The sequence below is a fragment of the Budorcas taxicolor genome, chromosome 10, assembly GCF_023091745.1.
Source record: "Budorcas taxicolor isolate Tak-1 chromosome 10, Takin1.1, whole genome shotgun sequence".
Taxonomy (NCBI): Eukaryota; Metazoa; Chordata; class Mammalia; order Artiodactyla; family Bovidae; genus Budorcas; species Budorcas taxicolor.
This window is the reverse complement of record NC_068919.1, coordinates 71763820-71787227: the sequence shown is the minus strand read 5'-3', so window position 1 is coordinate 71787227 and position 23408 is coordinate 71763820. Positions and strand designations below refer to the sequence as shown.

The window sequence follows — 23408 nt, the reverse complement described above, 5'->3', positions numbered from 1 at the left end:
AAACCCTCCCAACAAACTAAAGTTCAGGCTCAGATGGCTTCACAAATGAATTCTACAAAGCATTTAGAGAAGAGTTAACAAAATTGCAGAGGAAGGAAGACTTCCAAACTCATTGTATGTGTCCATCATCAACCTAATACCAAAATCAGAGAAAGATATCACAAAAAAAGAAAATTACAGGCCAATATCACTGATAAACATAGATGCAAAAAATCGTCAAAAAAATACTAGCAAATCGACTTCAGTAATACTTTAAAAGGATAATAGACTAAACCCTGTTCATGATTTAAAAGACCAGAAACAAGCTAAAGCCTGGATTTTGACTTGCTAAAAGGTATAAAATCCAAAGTAATCACAAAAAAGCCCACATAATACAAAGCAATTGATCAATATGCAGAAATGAACCAAGTGTTTCTGCCTTAAACAAAATGACTAAGTTCGGTTCAGTTCAGTCACTCAGTTGTGTCTCTTTGTGACCCCATGAATCGCAGCATGCCACGCCTCCCTGTCCATCACCAACTCCCAGAGTTCACCCAAACCCATGTTCATTGAGTTGGTGATGCCATCACAACCATCTCATCCTCTGTCCATCCTCTTCTCCTGCCCTCAATCTTTCCCAGCATCAGGGTCTTTTCCAATGAGTCAGCTCTTCGCATCAGGTAGACAAAGTATTGGAGTTTCAGCTATAGTATCAGTCCTTCCAATGAATATTCAGGACTGATTTCCTTCAGGGTGGACTGGCTGGATCTCCTTGCAGTCCAAGGGATTCTCAAGAGTCTTCTCCAACACCACAGTTCAAAAGCATCAATTCTTCTGCGCTCAGCTTCCTTTATAGTCCAACTCTCACATCCATACATGACCACTGGAAAAACTATAGCCTTGACTAGGCGGACCTTTGTTGGCAAAGTAATGTCTCTGCTTTTCAATATGCTGTCTAGGTTGGTCATAACTTTCCTTCAAAATGACTAAAGTTTGCAACAAAAGCAAAATACAAGAGTGTTTTTCTTCCTTCTGAGAAGAGTGTGTGTATGTTTTGTGCAAGTAAGGGGGTATTTCTTCTTTCTCTCTGCAAGTAAATGTGTTTAATGTTGCCTCTAATTGAAGACTGGAGGAGGAAATGGCAACCCACTCCAGTATTCTTGCCTGAAGAATCCCATAGACAAAGGAGCCTGGCAGGCTAGAGTCCATGGGGTCACAAAGAGTTGGACACACCTGAGTGACTTCACCTTCACTTTCTAACTGAAGATAACTACTACTTAAATTTATTTCACATTATAGATTTGCCTCTTAGACTTAAGCTTGAGTGACATATATAATAAGATATTATTCCAAATCATCTAGAATTTCTCAACTATTAACTATCTTAATTCTTAAATGTCAGGGATTATAGTATGTGGTCACTGAAAGCTATTACCTTCAGCTACATATGATAAGGCTGAAGACTGCTGTGTGCTTAGTGTAGCTGAAACAATTAATTTCTGTAAGTCATCATGTGATTCACGCCTTTTTAGAGAAATACTGTTGATATTTCTTTCCTCTTCAAGGGTAGACCATTTATTAATTGATTAGCCTCTCTAATTATTGCTTTTTGACCAATTCATGATTCATTAACATTTTTACCAAAATGACTAGCAAAAGAAATAACATTTAAAACTTAATCTGTAAATTGTGTAATTTTTTTCTGCTGGTTTGGGGATTAAAGTTTCTAAGTCAACGTATTAGAATAAGAGGGAAAAAATCAGATTCTAAAACAATTCTTAATAATCATGTTTTCTCCTGAAATCACACAAAACCAGAGGAAGTTTCAGCTCATGGCAGGAGAGAAGCCAAGGAGCCTCTTACCAGATAAACTCCCTGCAGTGAGAACAGTAGGTGGGCTGCCTCAGGTATGTGGCCATGAACTTGTGTCCGTTGATCTGGTGGACTCGCCTTCGCATAGCCCTTTGGCGCTTCCTGGTAAAATGTTTGAAGATTCGGTCTCTCTGGAGAGTAGCTATATATTAAAAGAAGGGGGAAAAAAAAGAGTGTAATCAATCTATCTGCATCTAATGTATGAGAAAGTTGGATAGTTCAAATACTTCCCAGGTTATTATTATTATTTTCTTTCTTTAAGATACAAAACAGCCCCCAAAATCCTCATACTTTGTTGGACCTATGGAACTCTGAGATTCCCATTGCCTGACTATCTTGGGCTAGTCTCTCCAGCACAGAGCCTGGGTTCCCCAGGGTTCTGAGGTCCCAGTATGTAACAGCAGCGTGGTCACATGGTACTTGTCCAGCTGTCTAGGACCTTAGATTCACTGACTGGCTGGCAAATGGGACTGCTCATTACTCTCCTTCCATGCTAGTGTCGTCACAAAACTTAGTGGAGGAATTGCCCCCAGCACAGTGACAGCCCTGCCCAAAAGCATCATTTCCAGCACCATCTCTGTTAATTTGGAATACACAGAAATTAACTGGGAATACATTCAAAATTCCTTTTCTAATCTCACATTTTAAAGATGGTGGCTCCTAATCTGAAGACTTGAGAACCGTGCACCATTTAAAGATGGTAAAGGATCTTTTCCACTTTACTATTCTAGAATATTCCCAATGTATGCAGAGACTTGTGATTGTAAAATAAAGATTCCTTCTTCAATAATGCTTTTAAATAAATCACTGCTCCAAAGGAAATTAGAGGAATCATACAAGAATAATCTGCTAATACATTTTAAAACCTGGGAAAAAAAGTAGATTTCTGTGTAAACATGTAAACATAATGATCAAAATTCACTAAGAGTTACATAAAACAATAGTCTAACTTTTTAGAAAGAATTATAAAGATTTTAAAGGACTACCTCTAATTCTGAAGTAGTCATTTAGGTAGACTTTTCCCAGTAGCAATTATACTCAAATAACCAGAAACTTCTGTACTACTCAGCATTACCTTAAAAGAAAAACTCACTGTGACCAAGTAGGAATTTTCTCAGAAGCATAACAATAGGCATATTATTATAAAACCTATTATATCTTATTCTATAAATAGGTAAAAGAATAAGTATGACAGTTTCAATAGATGTTAAAAAGGCACTTGGTAAAATTTAACTTGTAATCCAATAAAAAATTCTTTTAAAAAGACTAGAAGAGTGTCTCTTTAACATGACTAACACATGATTTCACAGATCAAAAGCTAAATGGCAATTTTTTAAAAATTCCAGTGACAGTTAAGAATAAGACTAATTATCACCACTATTATTTAATATTATTCTGAAAGTAGTTGCTAAAATTATTAGATATGAAAATTAAAGATCAAACTACCAGGAAAAGGTGCCAAAGATACCATTATTTGAAGTTATTTAATGTATGACTAGAAAACCCAGGAGAATTTAGCCTAATTTATTAAAAAATGAGTACAGTATGATGGACAGGAATAAGTCATTAAAAGCCAAGGTATTTATTATGTCAAAAGAACTGATTAGAATAATCTTAAAAATCCCATTAATATAGCTACAAAAACCAAACTATCTAGGAAATAATTTATCAGAAGTACAAGATTTATATGAAAAAAGACCATAAAATCAATTGAAGAAGATGAACAGATGTGTAAAAATGAAGTTCTTAAACTGGAACACTCAACACTATAAAGCTGTCAATTCTTTCTAAACTAATCTCTAAACTGAACAAAATCACAATCAACATTCCCAAAGGATGCTTTTAAACTCAACATTTTTTTTCAAAGTTTATTTGGTACCATAAATATTTTAAAACTGTTCAAAAATTTCAATGAGAGAGGACTTGCTGTACATGTTAAAACACATTATAAAATTACAATAATTTAAACAGTGCTTTACCCCTTCAAGAACAGTCCAAAACTAGAAATCAATTTGGCTGAAAGATAATACAGTTCAAATCAGTGGGAAAGATGGATTTATTCAATAAGTAGTGTTCAGACAACTCAGTAGCCTTTTGGAAAATATCTTTACCTCACTTCTTACACCTAAATAATCTAAGATAAATGTTAAAGTGGAAATTACAGAAAGAAAGAAACCACAGAGGGGGGGAAAAATATTCCTAGAACGGGATAAGGATAACAAATTTCTACAGCCATAAAAGATCCACAGATTTGTAACCTACGAAATTTAAGTCCTACTGTCAATAAACAAAACAGTGGAAACAAACTGAGGAGAAAAGGATTTGTAACACATGACAAAATGTTACATTTATAATATGTATAAATCATTTAGAAAAAAGGATAAAAATCTAGTAAAAAGGAGGGGCAGAGGAAGTGAACAGGCAATTCATAAAATCATAAATGCAAACAAACATTAAACATGCCAAGATGTCCAATCCCATCCAAGATAGCCATGTAAGAATCGCGAGGTAAATTGCATTTTACCTCTTAAGTTGGCAAATACTTATAAAGATGGTTAACATGCCCATTCCTACAACCAGGTAGGGAAAGAAGCACCTCCAGCTTCTGCTGGGAGGAGGATAGCGTGTCTCTCTAGTCCTGGCCCCATCGTGCTCTGGATGTATTTACCCTGCTAAGCTTCCCTGTTCTCATCTATAAATCAGGTACTACCTTCCTCCTAGGTTTTTTTTTTCCCCAAGGACTGAATGAAGTAATGCATTAAAAAGGTTTTGTGTAAAGCTAGACACATGGTAGCATTCAACACATGTATCTATTTTGAGAATGATTTCTTTTGATAACCAATTGACAATACCTGTCAATGTTTTTTCCAGTTTTATTGAGAAATAACTAACATAATATCACTGTATATATTTATGGCATTTCAGCATGATGGTCTGATTAAATACTGTGAAATGATTACCACAATACATTCAACTAACATTCATCTTCTCATATAGATATAATAAAAAGAAAAAATATTTTCTTCTTGTGATGAGAACTCAGGATTTAGTCTCAACTTTCCTATTTATTATACAGAAATGTTAGCTGTAGTCATCATGCTGTTCACATTATATCCCTAATAATTATTTATCTTATAACCAAATTTTAAACCTTTTGACTGCCTTCCTCTAATTCCTCTTCCACCTCCATCTTGCCTCTGGTAATCACAAATCTGACATCTTTTTTCTGTGAATTGATTGTTTTGTTTTTCTGTTTGTTTTTTAGATCACATAGTATTTGTCATTTTCTGACTTCTTTCACATAGCATAATGCTTTCAAGGTCTATCCATGTTGACAAAAATGGTAAGATTTCCTCATTTTTTATAGTTAAGTAATATTTAATTGTATGTATACTACCTCAACTTCTGTATTCATTCATAGTTGACAGATACTTAGGTTATTTCCATATCTTGGCTATTGTAAATAATGCTGCTACAAACATGGGGGTGCAGATATCTTTTCAAGTTGGTGCTTTTGTCACCTTGTTCAAGTGTTATGTTCATTTCTTTGCATGTAACAATTCAACCTCTAGGATTTTTTTCCTACAGAAAATACCAGAAAGCAGGAATATATATCAGTTGTATTTATAGAGCATCATATCAATGTATGCTTTATTCTTTTTAACAGTAAAAATGAAGTTCAATACAAGAAATCTTAGAGAATGAAATGCAAAAAACATACAAATAAATTTGGCTAAGACACCAATTCTCCAGAGGCTCTAGTATGGTTAAAATCGTACCTACTTTAATTTTTGTTTTGGGTGTGTGTGTGTGGGGGGGGGTGTGGGGTTGTGTGGGGGTGTGTGTGTGTGTAGGTTTCCCATCTATCCAAAGAAGATGAAAATATACCCCAAGTGTGTGTGTGTGTGTGTGTGTGTGTGTGTGTGTGTGTGTGTGTAGGTTTCCCATCTATCCAAAGAAGATGAAAATATACCCCAAGTCCTCAGTCCTATAGGGAAAGTATTATATAATCAGTATTCCTAAGAAGGTCTTACAACTTTGGATAAGGGTCACACAAGAACAGAAATCACTCTACTGCTCTCTTTCACAATAATTCTAGAAGCCATCTAGTAACCACAAAATAAGCAGATTTTAATGTCGCTTTGCTGACAGATGATGAAATTTAGCCTAGATGATAACACCCTATATCTGATCTACATTATCACCAACCTAAGACCCAGCCCAGCAGTGGCCAAAGTAAAACTTGTACTGAATTACTGAACACATATCACATCTAGATGCAAATTAAATTCTCCCTTGGGAGTCTAATTACCAATAATTTACTTATATAATCCCTTAATGCTATAAAGATTGGTTAAAAGGTCAGCTCATTTGCAGTTTTAACATTTCATAAACTGAATCCTTCTTCCCCCCTCAACAGCTATTACCATTGCAGTAATCTGACCTATGAAACGTCTAGGTGATCTTACAGCCAGAAGGATGTAGGAAGAAACTGCATGTAGTTGTTCACCAAGTCAGTCATCCCCCTGCATTCACTCCTGCCTTTCACCCTTCCTTGAATGTTCTTTCCTCGGTTTTGGTTTTGGTTTTTTCCCAAATGAGTTAACATAGACTTTCCTGTGTGTCTCAGAGCCTAAGCGGCTGCCCCCAAACCCTAAATCAGGGTGAAATGCTTCTCCTCACCCTGTTTCCATAGCAACCTGGGAGCACACCTCCATCTTTTCCCTTACCCCAGGAAACTAGGGACTGTGTCTCTTTCACCTCCTATCCCAGGTGCCTCACCAGACCTCATACATGGTCATTTGTAACCAAACTTCACTCTTCCTTCCTCTGCATTCGTTTGCACATGTACCTCTTTTTATTTAAAAAGCAAACATACACATTTACCCACATCTCCAAAATCCACAAGAAATTTAAGTCATGTAAGAAAACTGGGGCTGCCGTGGCTTCATATGGCTTTCCGTATCACCACTGTCTTGCCGGCTGCCCTGAGCAGAAGAATGAACTCTGGGACTGTACTCTGTTACTCTGAGTACAGATTGAACCCCCACTTGAGAGTGCAGGGAGAGTTTCCTCATTGTCTGCATGGCCTCCTGTTGATTTAGGCCTGAGAAGGGCTTAAAAAGACAATTTAATCCTGTTGTACTTGAAACCACCCTGGGCTTTGAGAAATCTTTCATATCATCTGTTAGTTGAGCACATCAAACAATCCTAACATGCTTTGCTGCCAAAACTTGCATCACAACTTCTATTTAGCTCCTGAGGTGCTCAATGCCTCTAAGTAAATAGGAAGCTGGCTCCATGCCCCAGCGTGGAAACTCACATTGCCCTCTCTGGAAATGGGCAGAGCCCTGATCTGTCTTTCCAGGAGTTGGTTTTCACAAGCCCTCCCAACCATAGGGTGGAGACTAATTATGTTAAATGTAATGATGATTAACTATTTTGAAATAAAACTGTATTTCATAAAATCTGATTGTCATCCCACACATTCTTTTTCAGAACCTGAGAAGCCATCACAGGGTAAGTTATCCTTGTAGAAAATTTTATTGGTATGAAACTTATGTTGCTGGCAGGAGGATTTGTAGGGGAGAGATGGCTTTCAGAAGTCTCCATCAAACTGTCTTAATTTTATCTCGAAAATGGTAACTATTCCATCTTTTTTAGCCTTCTGCTCTCCCTATCTGAATTTAAAGTTTCACATACCAGACATGGGCTTCCCAGGTGGCACTAGTGGTAAAGAACCTGCCTGCCAGTGCAGATAGACGTAAGAGACACAGGTTCGACCCCTGGGTTGGGAAGATCCCCTGGAGGAGGGCACGGCAACCCACTCTAGTATTCTTGCCTGGAGAATCCCACGGAAAGAGGAGCCTGGTTGACTACAGTCCATAGGGTCACATAGAGTCAGAATGACTGAAGTGACTTAGCATGCATGCCCGCAGGCATGCACACCAGACATAGAAATCCATGTTTGAAAGCGAAGTACTTTGGAAACATTCTGATGTGAGTCAAAAGCAGAAATCATAGTTACAAATTTCCAAGTTAAAATCAGAGATAAAAAATCTATGGCATTTTGTAATTTTCAGAATTACTGATATAGAATACATAAAGGAAATACTTTTGATTTCGTGTAGAACGCAATTTAAGTTGAATTTGCTCAGCAGCACCGGTACTTGGTTTACTATACTCTGTAACTGGTATTCAAGGGGCTGTGCAGAAGAGGTCCTGAGGCCTTTATGCGCAACCACAGGTATAAAGGCCTGCAGGTGAGTGAGGCAGGTGAGGGCCTGGAATCTGGAGTGCAGCTATGAATCCTGCATCTCCCCCTTATAAACTGGGAGACCTTGAGCACATTGTTCAGTCTATGCCTCAGTTTCCTCATTTGTAGAACATAAAGGCTAGAGAACCCTCCTCAAAGGGCCATTCTGGGGACTTGCTGAAATAATAAGTGTAACATAATTAGACAAAAACCTGGCAGGAGGCAACTGTTACCAATTATAACTGTTGTTAAAACGCTTACTTCAGTGTTAAAGACTAGAAAGGATTTTTAATCCAGTCATCCAATTGCCTCGAAGAAGAATCAGTACCTAGGAAACCATTTCGTAAAGAAGTTCAACAACATTTCCAAGGCTCATCTAGCTACTTAGTACCAGAGCCACCCCCGGAATCCTCCACTCTTAATTTTATCCCAGGACCACCACAGTTAACATCATACTGCATTTTGTCCTTTATTAACATTATTAACAATAGGTCTCCTAGAATCAACTGGGTCTCCCCCTGGAAAGCAGTAAATTTTCTGGTGAGGAGACAGAAACTAACAGGAAGGTTAAACGAGGTCAAGCAGCCAGTGATCGAAGTGGGTAGGCCAGACCCTGTTTACTGTGTTGAACTACTGAGCAGTGCTATCAAGTGTCTTTTTTTCTTCTTCCTGAGATACTCGTTTTATCATGTGTGCACATGCGAGGGAATAACTGTGGGAAAAACAAACAGGAAAACGTTTGTGTTGAGCACAAGTTACTAGTCAAGAAAGAACAGAGTATTATGTTGTTATGTCTCCAAAATACACCCCTGAAAGGTAATGTAATAAGGTAGCAAGAGAATTTTGCTTAGTATTATCCAACACACTGAAGAAGAAGCCATGTGATTGCAGAACCGTGTGATAAAGAATAATGCTTAAGAGTTTAACTTAGATGACTCCTGTCTGAGACAATAATGATAATGAGAGAATGATTAGCACATGTATAAGGCAAACACATAACTTAAATGAATCTTTACAAGAACACAACACCAGTGGGAGAGAGCATTTAGTGGGTGGTGAGTGAAGACAGAATCACAGGAGATGTGTACCTAGTCCTTTGATTATTTAAGGAAGATTTGACGAATGGGCAGAGATTAGCAGTTGTTTAGAAGGGGAAGGGGAGCTTGGTGAACCAGGATGGGGAGAAGATTCTGAGAATCTGTACCAGCAGCGGTGATGATGAAAAATGGCAGGCAAAAGCCCCTAAGTGGCACTGAGCAGAAGAGAATCTTCTGTTTTTTAAAAAGAGCTGAACCACATGACTCACAGTTATTTCCAAATTCAGAACGAGTGATTAGACTCAATGTATAATGAGACCTGCTTCTACAGAAGCTATACACAGATGTTTCTCAGGGACTTGGCTTCTGAGGAAGCCCAGCCTACAAAAACATCTACCATCATGCAAACTCGTGGAGATGACTATCAATGGCAACAGAAGAAGAGAAAAATAATTTGTACTAGACTGACTCTCTCACGTAGGACTCATGGCTCATAGCACTAGCAAAGCTGAGCTCATCCCCCCGCCCCTACCCACGCATGCCTCCAGCCTCCTCTGTTAGCAGAAACAGGAGCAGAACAAAGGTCCTGGATAAGGCCATCAGAAATGGTATCCAGGCTCCATTAGAAGCCAGTACTCTCCTCAGTACTTAAAGAAAGGGATCTTGGCTCCGACAACATCTGGTTCCTCTCAGCCCACAGTTTCTTAGTCTCCTGCACCAGCTAGTCTCATCCACCCAACCTTTAAACATGTGCATGTCCCAAGGTTCTTTGCACCTCATTTTTCTGGTCTTTCTGGCTGCTCATTCATCTTCTCCAAGACTTCATAAGATCTCTTGACTTCCAACAATTGCCTGTGTACTGAGGACTCCCAAATATGCAGCTCTAGTTCTGGCTTCTAACTACTAAACTTGTTTCTAAGTAGCTTCTCAGCATCTCTTCAAGACATACCCAAGACAAATCTAAAACTTGACATTTGTAGGCCGAACCCTCTTCCCCAACTTCTTGAAGCCATGCTAGGGGTAGTAGCACCCCTCTGCCTGAAGTCATCAGAAAACAACAAAACAAAACAAAACAGAGAGATGTCTTCATATACTTCTTCACTCACAACAAATTGGTCATCAAGTCCTACTAAACCTTCTATGATCCAACTAAACCTTCTGTGATCTTTCCCTCCCATGCTCATGCCTTCTTCCTCTCATCTGGACTGTGAAATAGTTTCCTAACTAGTATCCCTGTGTAAGTTTGTTCCCTTCCAAAATCGATCCTTCATCCATCCAGCTACACTTATGAAATATGCATAATTCAGTGGATGTGAAACTCCTTAGGGAAATTAGGTTTACTGTAGTTGTCCTATTCGAATCATATTTTATTTTAAGGTAATAGGGCGTAGATTTTCCCCCAAAGGGTGGTGCTTCCATTGTCCAACATCTGAGAGAAAGTTGAGTCCACAGACTGCAAAATACCTTTCAGGTGGGCCTTAGGTAGGAGACTAGTCTCTCTCCTCGGTCCTCTCTTTCTGAGGTTCAGACCTGAGGTCCCAGGAATGGGGCATCCCCAAGGCTCTGCAGAGGAAGACTGAGGTAGACTGGGAATAAGCCCAGTAGCAATGGGCTTGGAGGACCAGGGTTCCTTTCATTAAGAACCTAGCAGACTCCTGTACTAAGTGGGATTCCCTCATAACTCGGTCAGGAAAGAATCTGCCTGCAAAGCAGGAGATCCGGATTTGATTCCTGGGTGGGAAAGATCCCTTGGGGAAGGAAACAGCAACCTACTCCAGTATTCTTGCCTGGAGAATCCCATGGACAGAGAAGCCTGGCAGGCTACAGTCCATGGGGTCACAAGAGTCAAACACAACTTAGCAACTACACCACCACCACCAAGTCTGCTTAGCAGATACCAATGTCAACCTCCCTATCCCAACACCCACAGCTCTCAGGAACCCATCAAATCTTCTCCGTTTCATCCTGCCACCTGGGCTCCTTCAGGGATCTCAAAGGCTTGGTAGACCATACTCAAGGGGCAACGAAACTGAGATATTTATCCTCTAAATCTCATCTGACATTGGTTAATGGCTACTTCAAGGAAAGGGGACATTAATTCTCCAACATTTCCACCCGTCCTTTGTGGCTGAGAGGAAATATGGGTGGATCACTCATAGTATCTACCATAGAATGAATTCATACTTAGCCTGGCCCTGGTTTCTTATTTATATTTAACTGCTATATAATTTCTTAACAAGGAGCTTCAAATTCTTTGTGGAATGAGATGAAGTATAAATAGAAAATTCTTAGAATAATAAACTTTTGATTGTGCCTACTCTTTTCTGCACACATAACTTAATGAAAGAAACTTCCTCTTGCACCCTATGATCAAATGCAAGAATCCTACAATTCCTTGCTGCAAAACAATGGTAAGAATTTCTACTCTGTTAGCAAGATTCTACAAATATTTTATTTCCCCCCACTGATTTCATCCATAAATGGACTTCCAGCAGCCATTTCTTCATTCCTCAGTTTTTTAAAAGAAAAGTAAACACTGCTCAGTGGATTATTAACCATCTGCTTTCAGGATGAGGAGGAAACATGTTTCTGTCCCATCAGATTTGTGTTGCAGCCCTGGAGATGTGTCCATATCATCCCTCTCATTGTCATCCTGAGTATCTGGAAAATACTTCAAAATGACATTATCCACAACTTGAAGCTTAAGTTAGATAAAGTATCTTGGTTTTATATGCTTTAAAATGGAAGCATTTTCCAGTTATCTGGCAATTTCCTTTTATCCTTCATTACTAAATTTAACTGGAGAGAAAATGCCCCACTCATGGACTCCTGTCCCTTTGATAACCTTCTGCACTTCAGAGGATAATGAAGCCATGATGCGGTTTCACCTGTCAGAGCAGAGGTAACATAATCTTTTTGTTTTTTCATTGTAGCTGTGTACAAAGATAATATATGGTCACTATAGAAAATGTAAATAATAAAGAAAATAAAGAAGAACATCTTCTTTTAAAAAGTCATCTTCAATCTTACTATACAAATAATCACTGAAAATTTTAGTTAACATGCCACATATAGACACTGTACAGATATGCAGTCTTACATAAGTGGTGTCACTCTGTGCTATTTCCCAACTACTTTCCAATTAAAACGTCTTTCCATATATTTTTAAAGACTATTTTTTAGAGCAGTTTTCAGTTCACAACAAAATTGAGAGGCTGTACAGGCTTCTCATATGCCTCCTGTGCCTGCCCTGCACACGCGTAGTCTCTCCTATTATCAGTGTCATTCACCAGACAGACACATTTGTTACCAAGGATAAACCGACATCAAACACATCATAACCACCCAACGTCCACAGACTACCTCAGGGTTCACTCCTGGTGTTGTATATTCTACAGGCTTAGACAAATGTATAATGGTACATATTCATCATTATAATATCATACAGAGTATTTTCACTGCCCTAAAAATCTTTTGTGCTCTGCCTATTCATCTGCTTCTCTCCCCCTGAGTCTGGTAACCACTGATCTTTTTGATTCTCCACAGTTTGCCTTTTGCAGAATGTCATAGAGTTGGAACCACACAGTATGCAACCTTCTCAGACTAGCTTCTTCCACATACGAGTAAGCATTTAAAGTTCCTCCGTGTCTTTTCATGGACTGATCGTGCATTTCTTTTCAGCACTGAACAATATTTCATTGTGTGGATGTACCACACTTTATCTTTTCACCTACTGAGGGATAACTTGGTTGCCCCCGAATTTTGGCAATTATGAATAAAGATGTTATAAACATTCATGTGCAGCTTTTTGTGTGGACTTAAGTTTTCCCTATGTTTTTAAAAGTTACCATTTCTGCTTTTATAGTAACTAATGCTAAAGTTACCATTTACTCATATCTTATAAAACGAAAATGCAGCAAGGCTAACTTAAAAGTAAGCTAATAGCATTAGCATCTCATCCCTATGAAAGTAGAGTTTTCCTATCTGAAAACTGCATTTTTTCCTCATTCACTCAAAGTTTACAGACTGTTTTCTCCATCCCCTCACCCACTCCTACCCCCCACCCCCGGCCTCCAAGCTCAGGTTGGTCTTCCTTCCTCACAAAAAAGATTCTTATACAAACAACCTGTCCAACCAAAATCTTTTCCAGATAAACATGTGTTTCCTGCTGAGAACTAAAAGAATCCTGCCCTTTAGTTTGGCTGATTCCATTTCCCTTTCATTCCCCCCCCACCCCTTTTCCACTGGTAGACTTCTGAGGTCCCTTCTAAGCTCTAGAGTCCTGATTTCATGAGTTTAGAAAAACTTCACAGGATATTAGCCATGAAGAGTATGATGTCTAATCATTTCCTTTTCCAGCTACATGGCTGGAACGAAAGCAATGTTGCTCCCTCACGTTGCTGATTCAACAGGATTTTTAAAACCACTGCACCACTGCTCTTTGTAAACAGACTAATTCAAAACCTAACACTGAAGGTAAAACATCTTTATCACACAACCAAATTTCCTCTAATTTCCAACAGCAACGCCAGGGCTTTAAACCTCAGTCCGCTTTATTTGAAAATTTAAAAAAGAGAGAGAGATAGCTGTTCTAACCAAATGTCATTTATATCATACAGTCACATCCTATTAGAAGCTAACAACTTAGAAGCATACATTTGGCTATTAGATTCGTGGGCTTTTTTGTTTTGTTTTTTGACAATTGCTTTATGCCTTAAATTAAACAGGAACAAATGAAAGGCAATAAATTAAACTTTTTAAAACAATGTAAACAAAGGTTTGGTACTGACAAGGATTGAAACCATTGATAAAAGCAGAGTTTTGGATTAGCAATAAATTCCCATCTTCATGCTCCAGTATTATTAGTTCTGTGCTACCAGAAAGAACATTCCACTAGTCAAAGACAAATGAATTCTCTTTTCTTAAAATGCATTCCAAGGGTTCTTTCTTTATTACCATTTATAGTCCACTCTATATCCTTGAATAAGAGTTCTTATCTTTCGAGGAAAAGCAGAAATGTGTATAAGTATATACCAAATAGCTGGATAAGTGGGAAAAAGGCCTCCAAATTCTAGGGCACTTAGTACTAGCTCAACACATCACCTTACAAAAGTCTGTATATTTTGGTTTTAATTCAGAGCTTTATCATAACCTAGTAAACACAGTCTAAATACACAACAGTTCAACAAACTGTTAGGGTTCTAGGCGAAAATGAAGAGCAACAGACTTCTCAACCCTAACCTGTCATTCAACTCACAAATCACTTTGGGGATACAGAGGTATTCTGCCCCATCTTAGACATTAAAGGGCAGGTCAGTTTTGCTATAACCTTGGTCCCCAAACAGGCTCTGAGGACATACCACCTCCTGCTCCTCTATCCTGCGCTTAGTTGTTCAGTCGTGTCTAACTCTTTGCAACTCCATGGACTGTAGCTTGCCAGGCTCTTCTGTCCATGCAGATTCTCCAGGCAAGAATACCGGAGTGGATTGCCATTCCCTCCTGCAAAAGATCTTCCCAACCCAGGAATCGAACCCAGGTTTCCTGCATTGCAGGCAGATTCGTTACCATCTAAGCCACCAGGGGAGCACTTCTCTATCCTACATGTATTCAATCCACAGATTTTTGACTTTTTATTAAATGCTGGACTTTGCAATGGGAAGTAGGGGTATGATGGTGGACAAGGTACAGCAATGCCCTCAACAAATGAAAGTCTATGTTGGAGGCAGACTATAAACAGCTATTACTGTGCAGAAGTGTGGAAGGGCAGAAGTCTTACCCACACAGGGGCAATTAGAGGTGGCTTCTCTTAAGGACAAGGAAGCTGCAAATTTCAGGACAAGTGAAGGGGAGGTGAAGGAACAGGAAAAATGTGCTTAGTGAAGGGAAGGAACAGGAAAACTGGGGAAGAGTGCTGCAAGAAGAGGAAACAGAATTACACATGTCCAGAATGAAGAAAATACAAGGATCAAGCAATCCCTAATAGTCACCTTCTGACCTATTCACTTTAATACCTAAATACCACCATCATCAAATATTTGTCAAGTGTCTACTATTTACTAGGGCCAAGAACACCAAGAAGTAGGGTAACATTACTCCAAGAGGTTCTCAAATTACTATGGTGGAGTACAGGAAGAAACTACTGGCCTTCTATTTATCTGTTTCTCACAGTCCTCACTTTAAAAAGAAAACTCTTAATTTTATATTGGCGCATAGTTGATTAACAATGTTGTGTTAGTTTCAGGTGTACAGCAAAGTGATTCAGTTATACATATACAGGTATCTATCCTTTTCCAGAGTCTTTTCCATTTTGTGGCTGACTCTTTGCGACCACGTGGATTGCAGCACACCATCTCCTGGAGCTTGCTCAAACTCATGTGCATTGAGTCTGTGATGCCATCTAACCATCTCATTCTCTGTCATCTCCTTCTCCTCCTGCTTTCAATGTTTACCAGTATTAGGGTCTTTTCCAGTAAGTCGGCTCTTTGCATCAGGTGGCCAAAGTCTTGGAGCTTCAGCATCAGTCCTTCCAATGAATATTCAGGACTGATTTACTTTAGGATTGACTAGTTGGATCTCCCTGTAGTCCAAGGGACTCTCAAGAGTCTTCTCTAACACTGTTTAAAAGAAACAATTCTTCGGCACTCAGCCTTCTTTATGGTCCAACTCTCACATCTGTACATGACTACTGGAAAAACCACAGCTTTGACTAGATAGACCTTTGTTGGCAAAGTTAAGTCTCTGCTTTTTAATACCTTGTCTAGGTTTGTTATAGCTTTTCTCCCAAGGAGCAAGCGTCTTTTAATTTCACAGCTGCAGTCACCATCTGCAGTGATTTTGAAGCCCAAGAAAAAAAAGTCTGTCACTGTTTTCATTGTTTTGCCATCTTTTCTATTTAGGTAGTTACATAATATTAAGCAGAGCTGCCTGTGCGATACAGTAGGTCTTTGCTGGTTATCCATTTTAAATATAGCAGTATGTACATGTCGATCCAAAATTCTTGTTTCAATTCTGTGATGCTTTGTGTTTATAGCAACTATAGTATTATATACACACCATATATATATAATTATATATACATAACTTGTATAAAATATACATATATGTGGGGTTCATGCTCAAAACTTGCTCACTGATGTCTGCTTGATGAAAAAAGTTTGAGGGCCATTTATCCCAATAGGTTTATATTCCAGTTTCAGTCACAGCTATAATGAGATGAAAAGCACCAAGCAGTGAGGCTAAGTGCTACCTACAGGTGTTAGAGGAGTTAAGGGGTGAGAAGAACTACCTGAGAGCTGGGGTGTTAGGAGAAGCTCCATAGCAGAGACGGCATTTCATTTAGGTCTTGGAAGAAGAGTAGAACTTAGACCAAGGTACATTATAAAGGTTAGGGAGGACATTCTATCTGGGAAGACTGACATAGCCAGGAATACAGGTCCCAGGGAACAATGAGAAAGCACTCAGCACTTAGCTTCTCTAATACAGAGGCTTCCCAGAGAGGCATGCTCTTTTTTTTTTTTTTGGTACCATCACTAGCTGAGTAAAATAATCCAGTTAAATTTTAATATTTTTGAATTTTAATAAAATAACCTCAATTACATTGATTCTATTTCATCTCTGTTTACAACTCCTATTCTGTCGCTTCAGTCATGTCTGACTCTTTGTGACCCCATGGACTGTAGCCCACCAGGCTCCTCTGTCCATGGGATTCTCCAGACAAGAATACTGGAGTGGATTGCCATTTCCTTCTCCAGGGGATCTTTCTGACTCAGGGATTAAACCCTGGTCTCCAGGATTGCAGGCAGACCTACCTAGCATATAGATGCATATTTTTTTTCTAGCCTCATTAAAATGAATCATGTTATATCTTTGTCAAGTTCTTTACTGACTAAAATACACTTGGTTTTAGCAACGGCTGCCGCAACTATGGCAGAGTCTGCAGAACAGATTCCAGGATTCCTTAAGACTCTGGAAGCACCAACAATGGATGTGCCACTCACCTTCTTCATTTGGAAGTAGCATTTCTAGCTACTGATGCTGATCTTTGCTATTGTTCAGTCACTAAGTCATGTCCACTCTTTGTGAGTCGGACTCCATGGACAGCAGCATGCCAGGCTTCCCTTTCCTCCACTATCTCCTGGAGTTTGCTCAGATTCATGTCTGTTGAGTCAGTGGTGCTATCTAACCATCTCATCCTCTGCCGCTCTCTTCTTTTGCCTTCAGTCTTTCCCAGCATCAGGGTCTGGTCCAATGAGTTGGTTCTTTGCATCAGGTGGACCAAGTATTGGAGCTTCAGCTTCAGCATCAGTCTTTCCAGTGAATATTCGGTGTTGATTTCCTTTGGGATTGACTGGTTTGATTTCCTTGCAGTCCAAGGGACACTCAAGAGTTCTTCAGCACCACAACTCAAGAGCATCAGTTCTTCATTGCTCAGAATTATGGTCCAACTCACATTTGTATATGACTAGTGGGAAAAAATACCTTTGACTATACAGATATTTTCTTCATAGCCATCTTTGATCGCAAAGATCAAAAACAGGGGATCAGAGCATGCACTCTAACTGTAAAGCATTTATAAACCTCCACCATTTGCCCCTGAGAAGCAGAATGTTAAGTCAGTTTTATTTGAGCTATTGCCCAAAGCTTACAAACTGGTTCCTAAATGTAATTCTGAAGAAAGGAGCCTAAAAAGTCTCTGTGCTCTTTCTGGCCTTTGGTTTCCTTTTTCTCACTTTCTTACTTGTATTTAACGAGAAGATAGGAACTGGTTTCACTTGATCTGTAAGGAATGAAGATTTTCATGTTTCCCTCTACTCCAAATCACCTGGAAACTCAATGTAAAACTGTGAGAGTTCTCCATAACAAGAGATAAGTCCTCTTGCTTTAATTTTGCTTTAAGAACTTACTTCTGATTGTCTTGCAGGCCAGCTATGGTGTGGACTAAATAAATGGCTTGCAAGTCCACCAGTGGCCAAGCGCTGCACAGGCAGCTGGCCACCAAGGTGGCCCGCAAGCACTTAATTGTAACCTTTGGTCATGAATGTGAAGCAGGGGTGAGATGGGAACAATGACACTCAAAATTCTTTAAACCATCTATGCAACAAAGCGAAAACTACTGTTACTCAAAGTTGATCCACTTCACTCACTCCCCCTTTCAGAAAAGGGAGTATTTTAAAGAGACATTTAGGAAAAGTTCACCTAGTAAAAAAAAACATCTTTTTAAAAACTTTTAGGCAATGATTGATGGACAGAAATGTTTTACTTTCCCACAATATGAGTCCCCACTAACATCAATGAAGTATTTTTGGTGTTTAAGTGCCAGGTGAAAGCTCAAGCTCATAGAAATAAAGCGGACCAATTCTCAATCAACCTGTTTTGGGAAGGACCCCACAATAGTCACGGCCTATTCTCAGCATCTGGTGTAGACTGGTGACAAAGTGGAAATTCTGAGGGGAGAGCCACGTCGCTGCTCTTGTGAGCACATGTATTTCCCCATTACAAGCTGACTCTAATCCACTTTGGTAAACTGCATTCCTGAAGCAATAACTCATGAGAGATGAGAGAGTAGAATTTCCTCTAACAAAACTTTCTGCATTTTCTTGTAGTTGTGTGAGAAAATTCCTCCATGAACACAAGGATGAGGTACTCCAGCTTCACACTGTAATTGTAGATAAAAGGCTGGGAACAGAAACGATTTTAAAATAAGCGATAGCCTTTTACATAAAACAGAATAAACAAGGGTAATAACAGGAGACTTTCTTCTGCCAGTATTTGTGGCCAGCTCTAAAGAAAACAAAAGTCTTAACGGGAGTCCTCTTATACCTCCTTGGGGCAAAATTTCCATCTAAGACTACAAAGAAGCTATCTTGGATCAAAGGGTTGTTAAGAAGTGATACCTCTGATGGAAACATCACAGGCTGTCTGCCCAGACTTGTGAAAGAGCGAAGAACCTGGCTTCAGCAATGACAGGGCCAATGTGAACCAAAAATTTTAGTCTAGATCACGTGTCTGGTAGCCTGAGCACTGTGTTTTGGATTAGTGACTAAGAAAATCATAGTTCTGATTTTTTTTTAAACCATTTTCACTGAAGGCACTGGCAAACACATGGCACCATAGGGAACATGACAGCTTGGTGGCGTGAGCAAGGCATGGGCATGAGGAATAGGAGGGAATACGAGAACCCTCCTCCCTAGGAAAAGCCAGACAAAACTCCCTGGATGCAGCCTGGCCTGCTTTCCACTCACTAGGAACTCAAGTGTGGCCAGAACTCTCCAAAAAAAAAGTAGTATATAGTTATCTCTTAGATAGGGACTTCCCTGATAGCTCAGTTGGTAAAGAATCCACCTGCAGTGCAGGAGACCTCAGTTTGATTCCTGGGTCAGGAAGATCCACTGGAGAAGAGATAGGCTACCCACTCCAGTATTCTTGGGCTTCCTTTGTGGCTCAGCTGGTAAAGAATCCTCCTGCAATGTGGGAGACCTGGGTTCGATTCCTGGGTTGGGAAGATCCTCCGGAAGGAACAGGTTGCCCACTCCAGTATTCTGGCAGCCAGCACTGAGCGGCTTTCACTTCTCAGTCTCTTAAATTCAGAAATGCATGACTTTGCTAAGGTGAACAGAGTTGGAGAAAAAGAAAACCGACCTTGGAAGGGCTGAACTTGCCTGAAACAGGCAATTGCCCAGATCCCCAGCCTTTTCTTTAAGGCCCACCTATGCTTGAAGCAATATCCCTTTCCAGAGTAATACCTGCGGCCCCTCTATACACACCTGCTCCAAACAGGTGTCTCTGTCGCTCAGAGCCCTTCCTCCGGCCAGACTCTGCCTGGGTCACTCTCTCGAGCATGACTAGCTGCTCACCTTCCCAAAGCCAACCCTCATTCAGGTGCTTCCTCTTCCCAAGGTGTCTGCAGACCCCTCCAGCCCCTCGTGCTCTCCCCTCCTCCTCCTCCTCCCCCCCTCGTGGCCTGATGCTCTCCCATGGACAGCACCCCACCTGGCCTTCACCAGCTCACAAAGTCAGTCAACTGTGCATTTTTCCCTTTTGCCTCAAGTAGACCAAAGATGTCTTGGAGGCCAGAGCTACTTTTTCCAGTTTTGTATCCTCACAGGCTTCCATTAGTGGAATCCTTGCAGATTATACCAACACACAATTGAAAATCCTGAAATGCAAGTGAAAGGCACCTTCTTTCCCATTTCTGGGTATGTAGAATGCTGTAGTTCAATGGGACTGCCTGCTTCTCCAGGGCCATGACAATGTGGCAGCTTTAATGTAGTGAACTGTAAAAGGCCCTGGCCTCTGAATCATCTGGGAGATTTCATTTTGACATCAACACTTACACATATAAATTTGTTTTTTCATTAGACCAAACATTTGTAGCATGCCACATCTGTACCAGGCACTCTGTTAAACACAGTTTTAAGTGTGACTAAGACAAAGTGTATGAGTGAATACAGCACGCACACACGTATTGAAGACACGGGGCTGCATTGAGCGCACGGTCTGCTGGAATATTTCTTATTAATAAGTGGAGATTCCCAGACTCTGAAAGTGAAAGTCGGTCAGTCTTGTCCGACTCTTTGCGACCCCATGGACTGTGCAGTCCATGGAATTCTCTAAGTCAGAATACTGGATGGGTAGCCTTTCGCTTCTCCAGGGGATCTTCCCAACCCAGGGATCGAACCCAGGTCTCCCTCATTGCAGGCGGATTCTTTATCAGCTGAGCCATAACGGATGCCCTCCCAGACTCTATTCCAAACTAAATCAGAGTATCTGGGGCAGGAACCAAGAGGTCTAGCAGGAAGGACCCTCAGGTTAATTGTTAAAGCACAAAAGCAACTGTTGCCTCATTTCTAGGCTGTGTGTCCAGGATGCTATGAGACAGGGGAAGGAGCCTGGAAAGAGCCCAGAATCTGAAGCAATGCAGAAGAGACGTGGCTGAATCCAAAGCCAAACCAGTGCTGGATTGGGGGCGGGGTGGGGGTGGGGAGAAGCCGAAGGAACAGGAAACCCTCAAGAAAGTCTTTTTGAGCCATTACTACCCAGCTCCTACTTAAAAGCCTTTTAGTGGCTGCCTTCAGGCCTCAGGGCAAAGTCCTGAAGGCAGCGCACATGCTGGTTTCTCTCTCTACACCAAATCATTATCACCCATCCAACCCTGCCATGCCCTGGGCTCTGGGCCAGCCTTATCTCTGCCTTCCTCTCTCCTCTCCTTACTCTCCTACCCTGCCTCCCACTAAGATGACTTTAAGATTTGCCTCGTTGAACATTATTCAAGTCAGGGTTTAACTGCCCTCCGGGTAGTGTCTCCAGCCCCAACACCAAAATCCTTATCACACAGACTCTCATTTATCTGTTTAGACTGTGAACTAGGGGTATGTTGGGGTGGGAAGATGTATCCTTAGGCTTCTCAGGTGGCTCAGCAGTAAAGAATGCCCCTGCAAATGCAGGAGACGCAGGCTCAATCCCTGGGTCAGGAAGAGGCCCTGAAGTAGGAAATGGCAACCCACTCCAGTATTCTTGCCTGGAGAATCCCATAGACAGAGGAGCCTGGTGGGCTACAGTCAATGGGGTCACAAAGAGTCAGACACGACTGAGCATGCATGCATCCAACCAGCAAAGAATGAACGAGTGAGTGAGTGAGTGAATGAGTAAGTAAACAGAAGTATAAAAGAGTTTGCCACGTTCAGATACCTACAAGTGAAAACGAAGTCACTCAGGCATGTCCGACTCTTTGTGACCCCGTGGACTGTAGCCTACCAAGCTCCTCTGTCCATGCAAGAATACTGGAGTGGGTTCCTATTTCCTTCTCCAGGGGATCTTCCCGACCCACGGATCGAACTCAGGTTTCCCGCGTTGGAGGCAGACGCTTTAACCTCTGAGCCACCAGGGAAGCCTAGAAGGAGTATACTATTAATACAGCTGGAACTACAGTGAAAGTGATGGACTAGTAGGAGATGAGATTTAGAAGGAAGATGAATAACAGACCTGGGCAGGAATGAGCCTTCACAGATCAAGGAAGAGGATTCAATGTTATCAGATTCCTGAAATTCTCTTGAGATAAGGACAAGAGAGTACCCAGGTCACAAGGGCTGGTTTCTGATGATTACAGAGGAAGATACATGTAAAAACAATGTATACATTATAAAGTCACATATAAGTATAAAAATACTTTCTGCAACTCCTATCTCTGAAACTCATTCAATCTTACACGGTTAGTTTTCACAGTCCAGCATTACCTAAAACTGGCTGCATATTTTGATGATAAACGGTGACAAAAGTGCAGAGGTCAGGAAATGCAGTCATGAGTCCTAGGAATGCTGCTCTCCTTTCAAAATAAACCAGTTACATACCTGGGTCATTCATCAAACCATCCACTAGATCATGTCTACTATAGACTTATCTCAGTGGTAACCTTTGCTGAGCCTCTGTTTTTAGCTAAATGGTTTGTGTACTTAGAGCAATAAACCACAGCAAAGATGCAAGTCAATAAAACTGATTGCAAACCTTAAGTAAGGAGTAGAAGCCCCTTTTTCTAAATATTCTTATGAGCGTCCCCATCATGAGTCAGAGGGGGCTTCAGGGTCTCAGCTCCCTTACTCAGTTTCAACCTAAGGTGTCCTCCCAAGCTTCTCCCCTCTAGCCCAGGCGGCAGCAATGGGAAAGATCAGGGTGATGAAGACACATCACAACCGGCCCTTAACAGCCTCCTCCAGGAATTCTAAGCAAACCTCTACAGGGCTCCTGCAGGATTTGGGGGAATAGGTTTCTAAGAAGGGTTAGAGATTCACAAATGAACAGACAACATAAGTTTCACTCATTTACTTGTCCCCATAGCTCATTGCAATACCATCTTTGAGAAAAACAGAACTTTGCTCTAAGTGCCAAAGACCTTCACAAGCAGCCAGGCAGACGGCTGGGATGAGGAGCGAGCCCTCAAGCAAGGCACGAGCTCTCCAGGGATCCAAAGCAGGACTCCAGCTGTGGCATGGGGTTAGAAGGAGTTTGCTGAACAGACCGCGTGAAGCCAAGGCCTCTGGGCAGTCAATCCCCTCCCTCCTGAGCCCATGCATCTGCCCACAGATGAGAGTGACTCACTCAGCAGTATTGTCTTTTACACTGATGCCCACATACCTAGGCTAAAGAGTCTGCCTGTGGCACAGACTTCCACACACTTGCATCAGCCTGGGTTAGGGAGGAGAAGGTGGGAGTGGTACGTGCCCAGGTTATATTTCCCCACCCCTACCCCTAACTGGTGCTCAGAATGGCAG

The 23408-nt window shown here is 40.8% G+C and overlaps 1 protein-coding gene across 1 annotated transcript in view; it reads right to left on the bottom strand.

The window, feature by feature from the left end:
* PRKCH (protein kinase C eta) overlaps nt 1-23408 on the bottom strand; it is a 237110-nt gene that overhangs the window by 111566 nt on the left and 102136 nt on the right. Inside the window, exon 3 of the mRNA XM_052646249.1 lies at nt 1843-1993. Coding sequence (XP_052502209.1) covers nt 1843-1993 — 151 coding nt within the window. The remainder of the gene's footprint in view (nt 1-1842; nt 1994-23408) is intronic.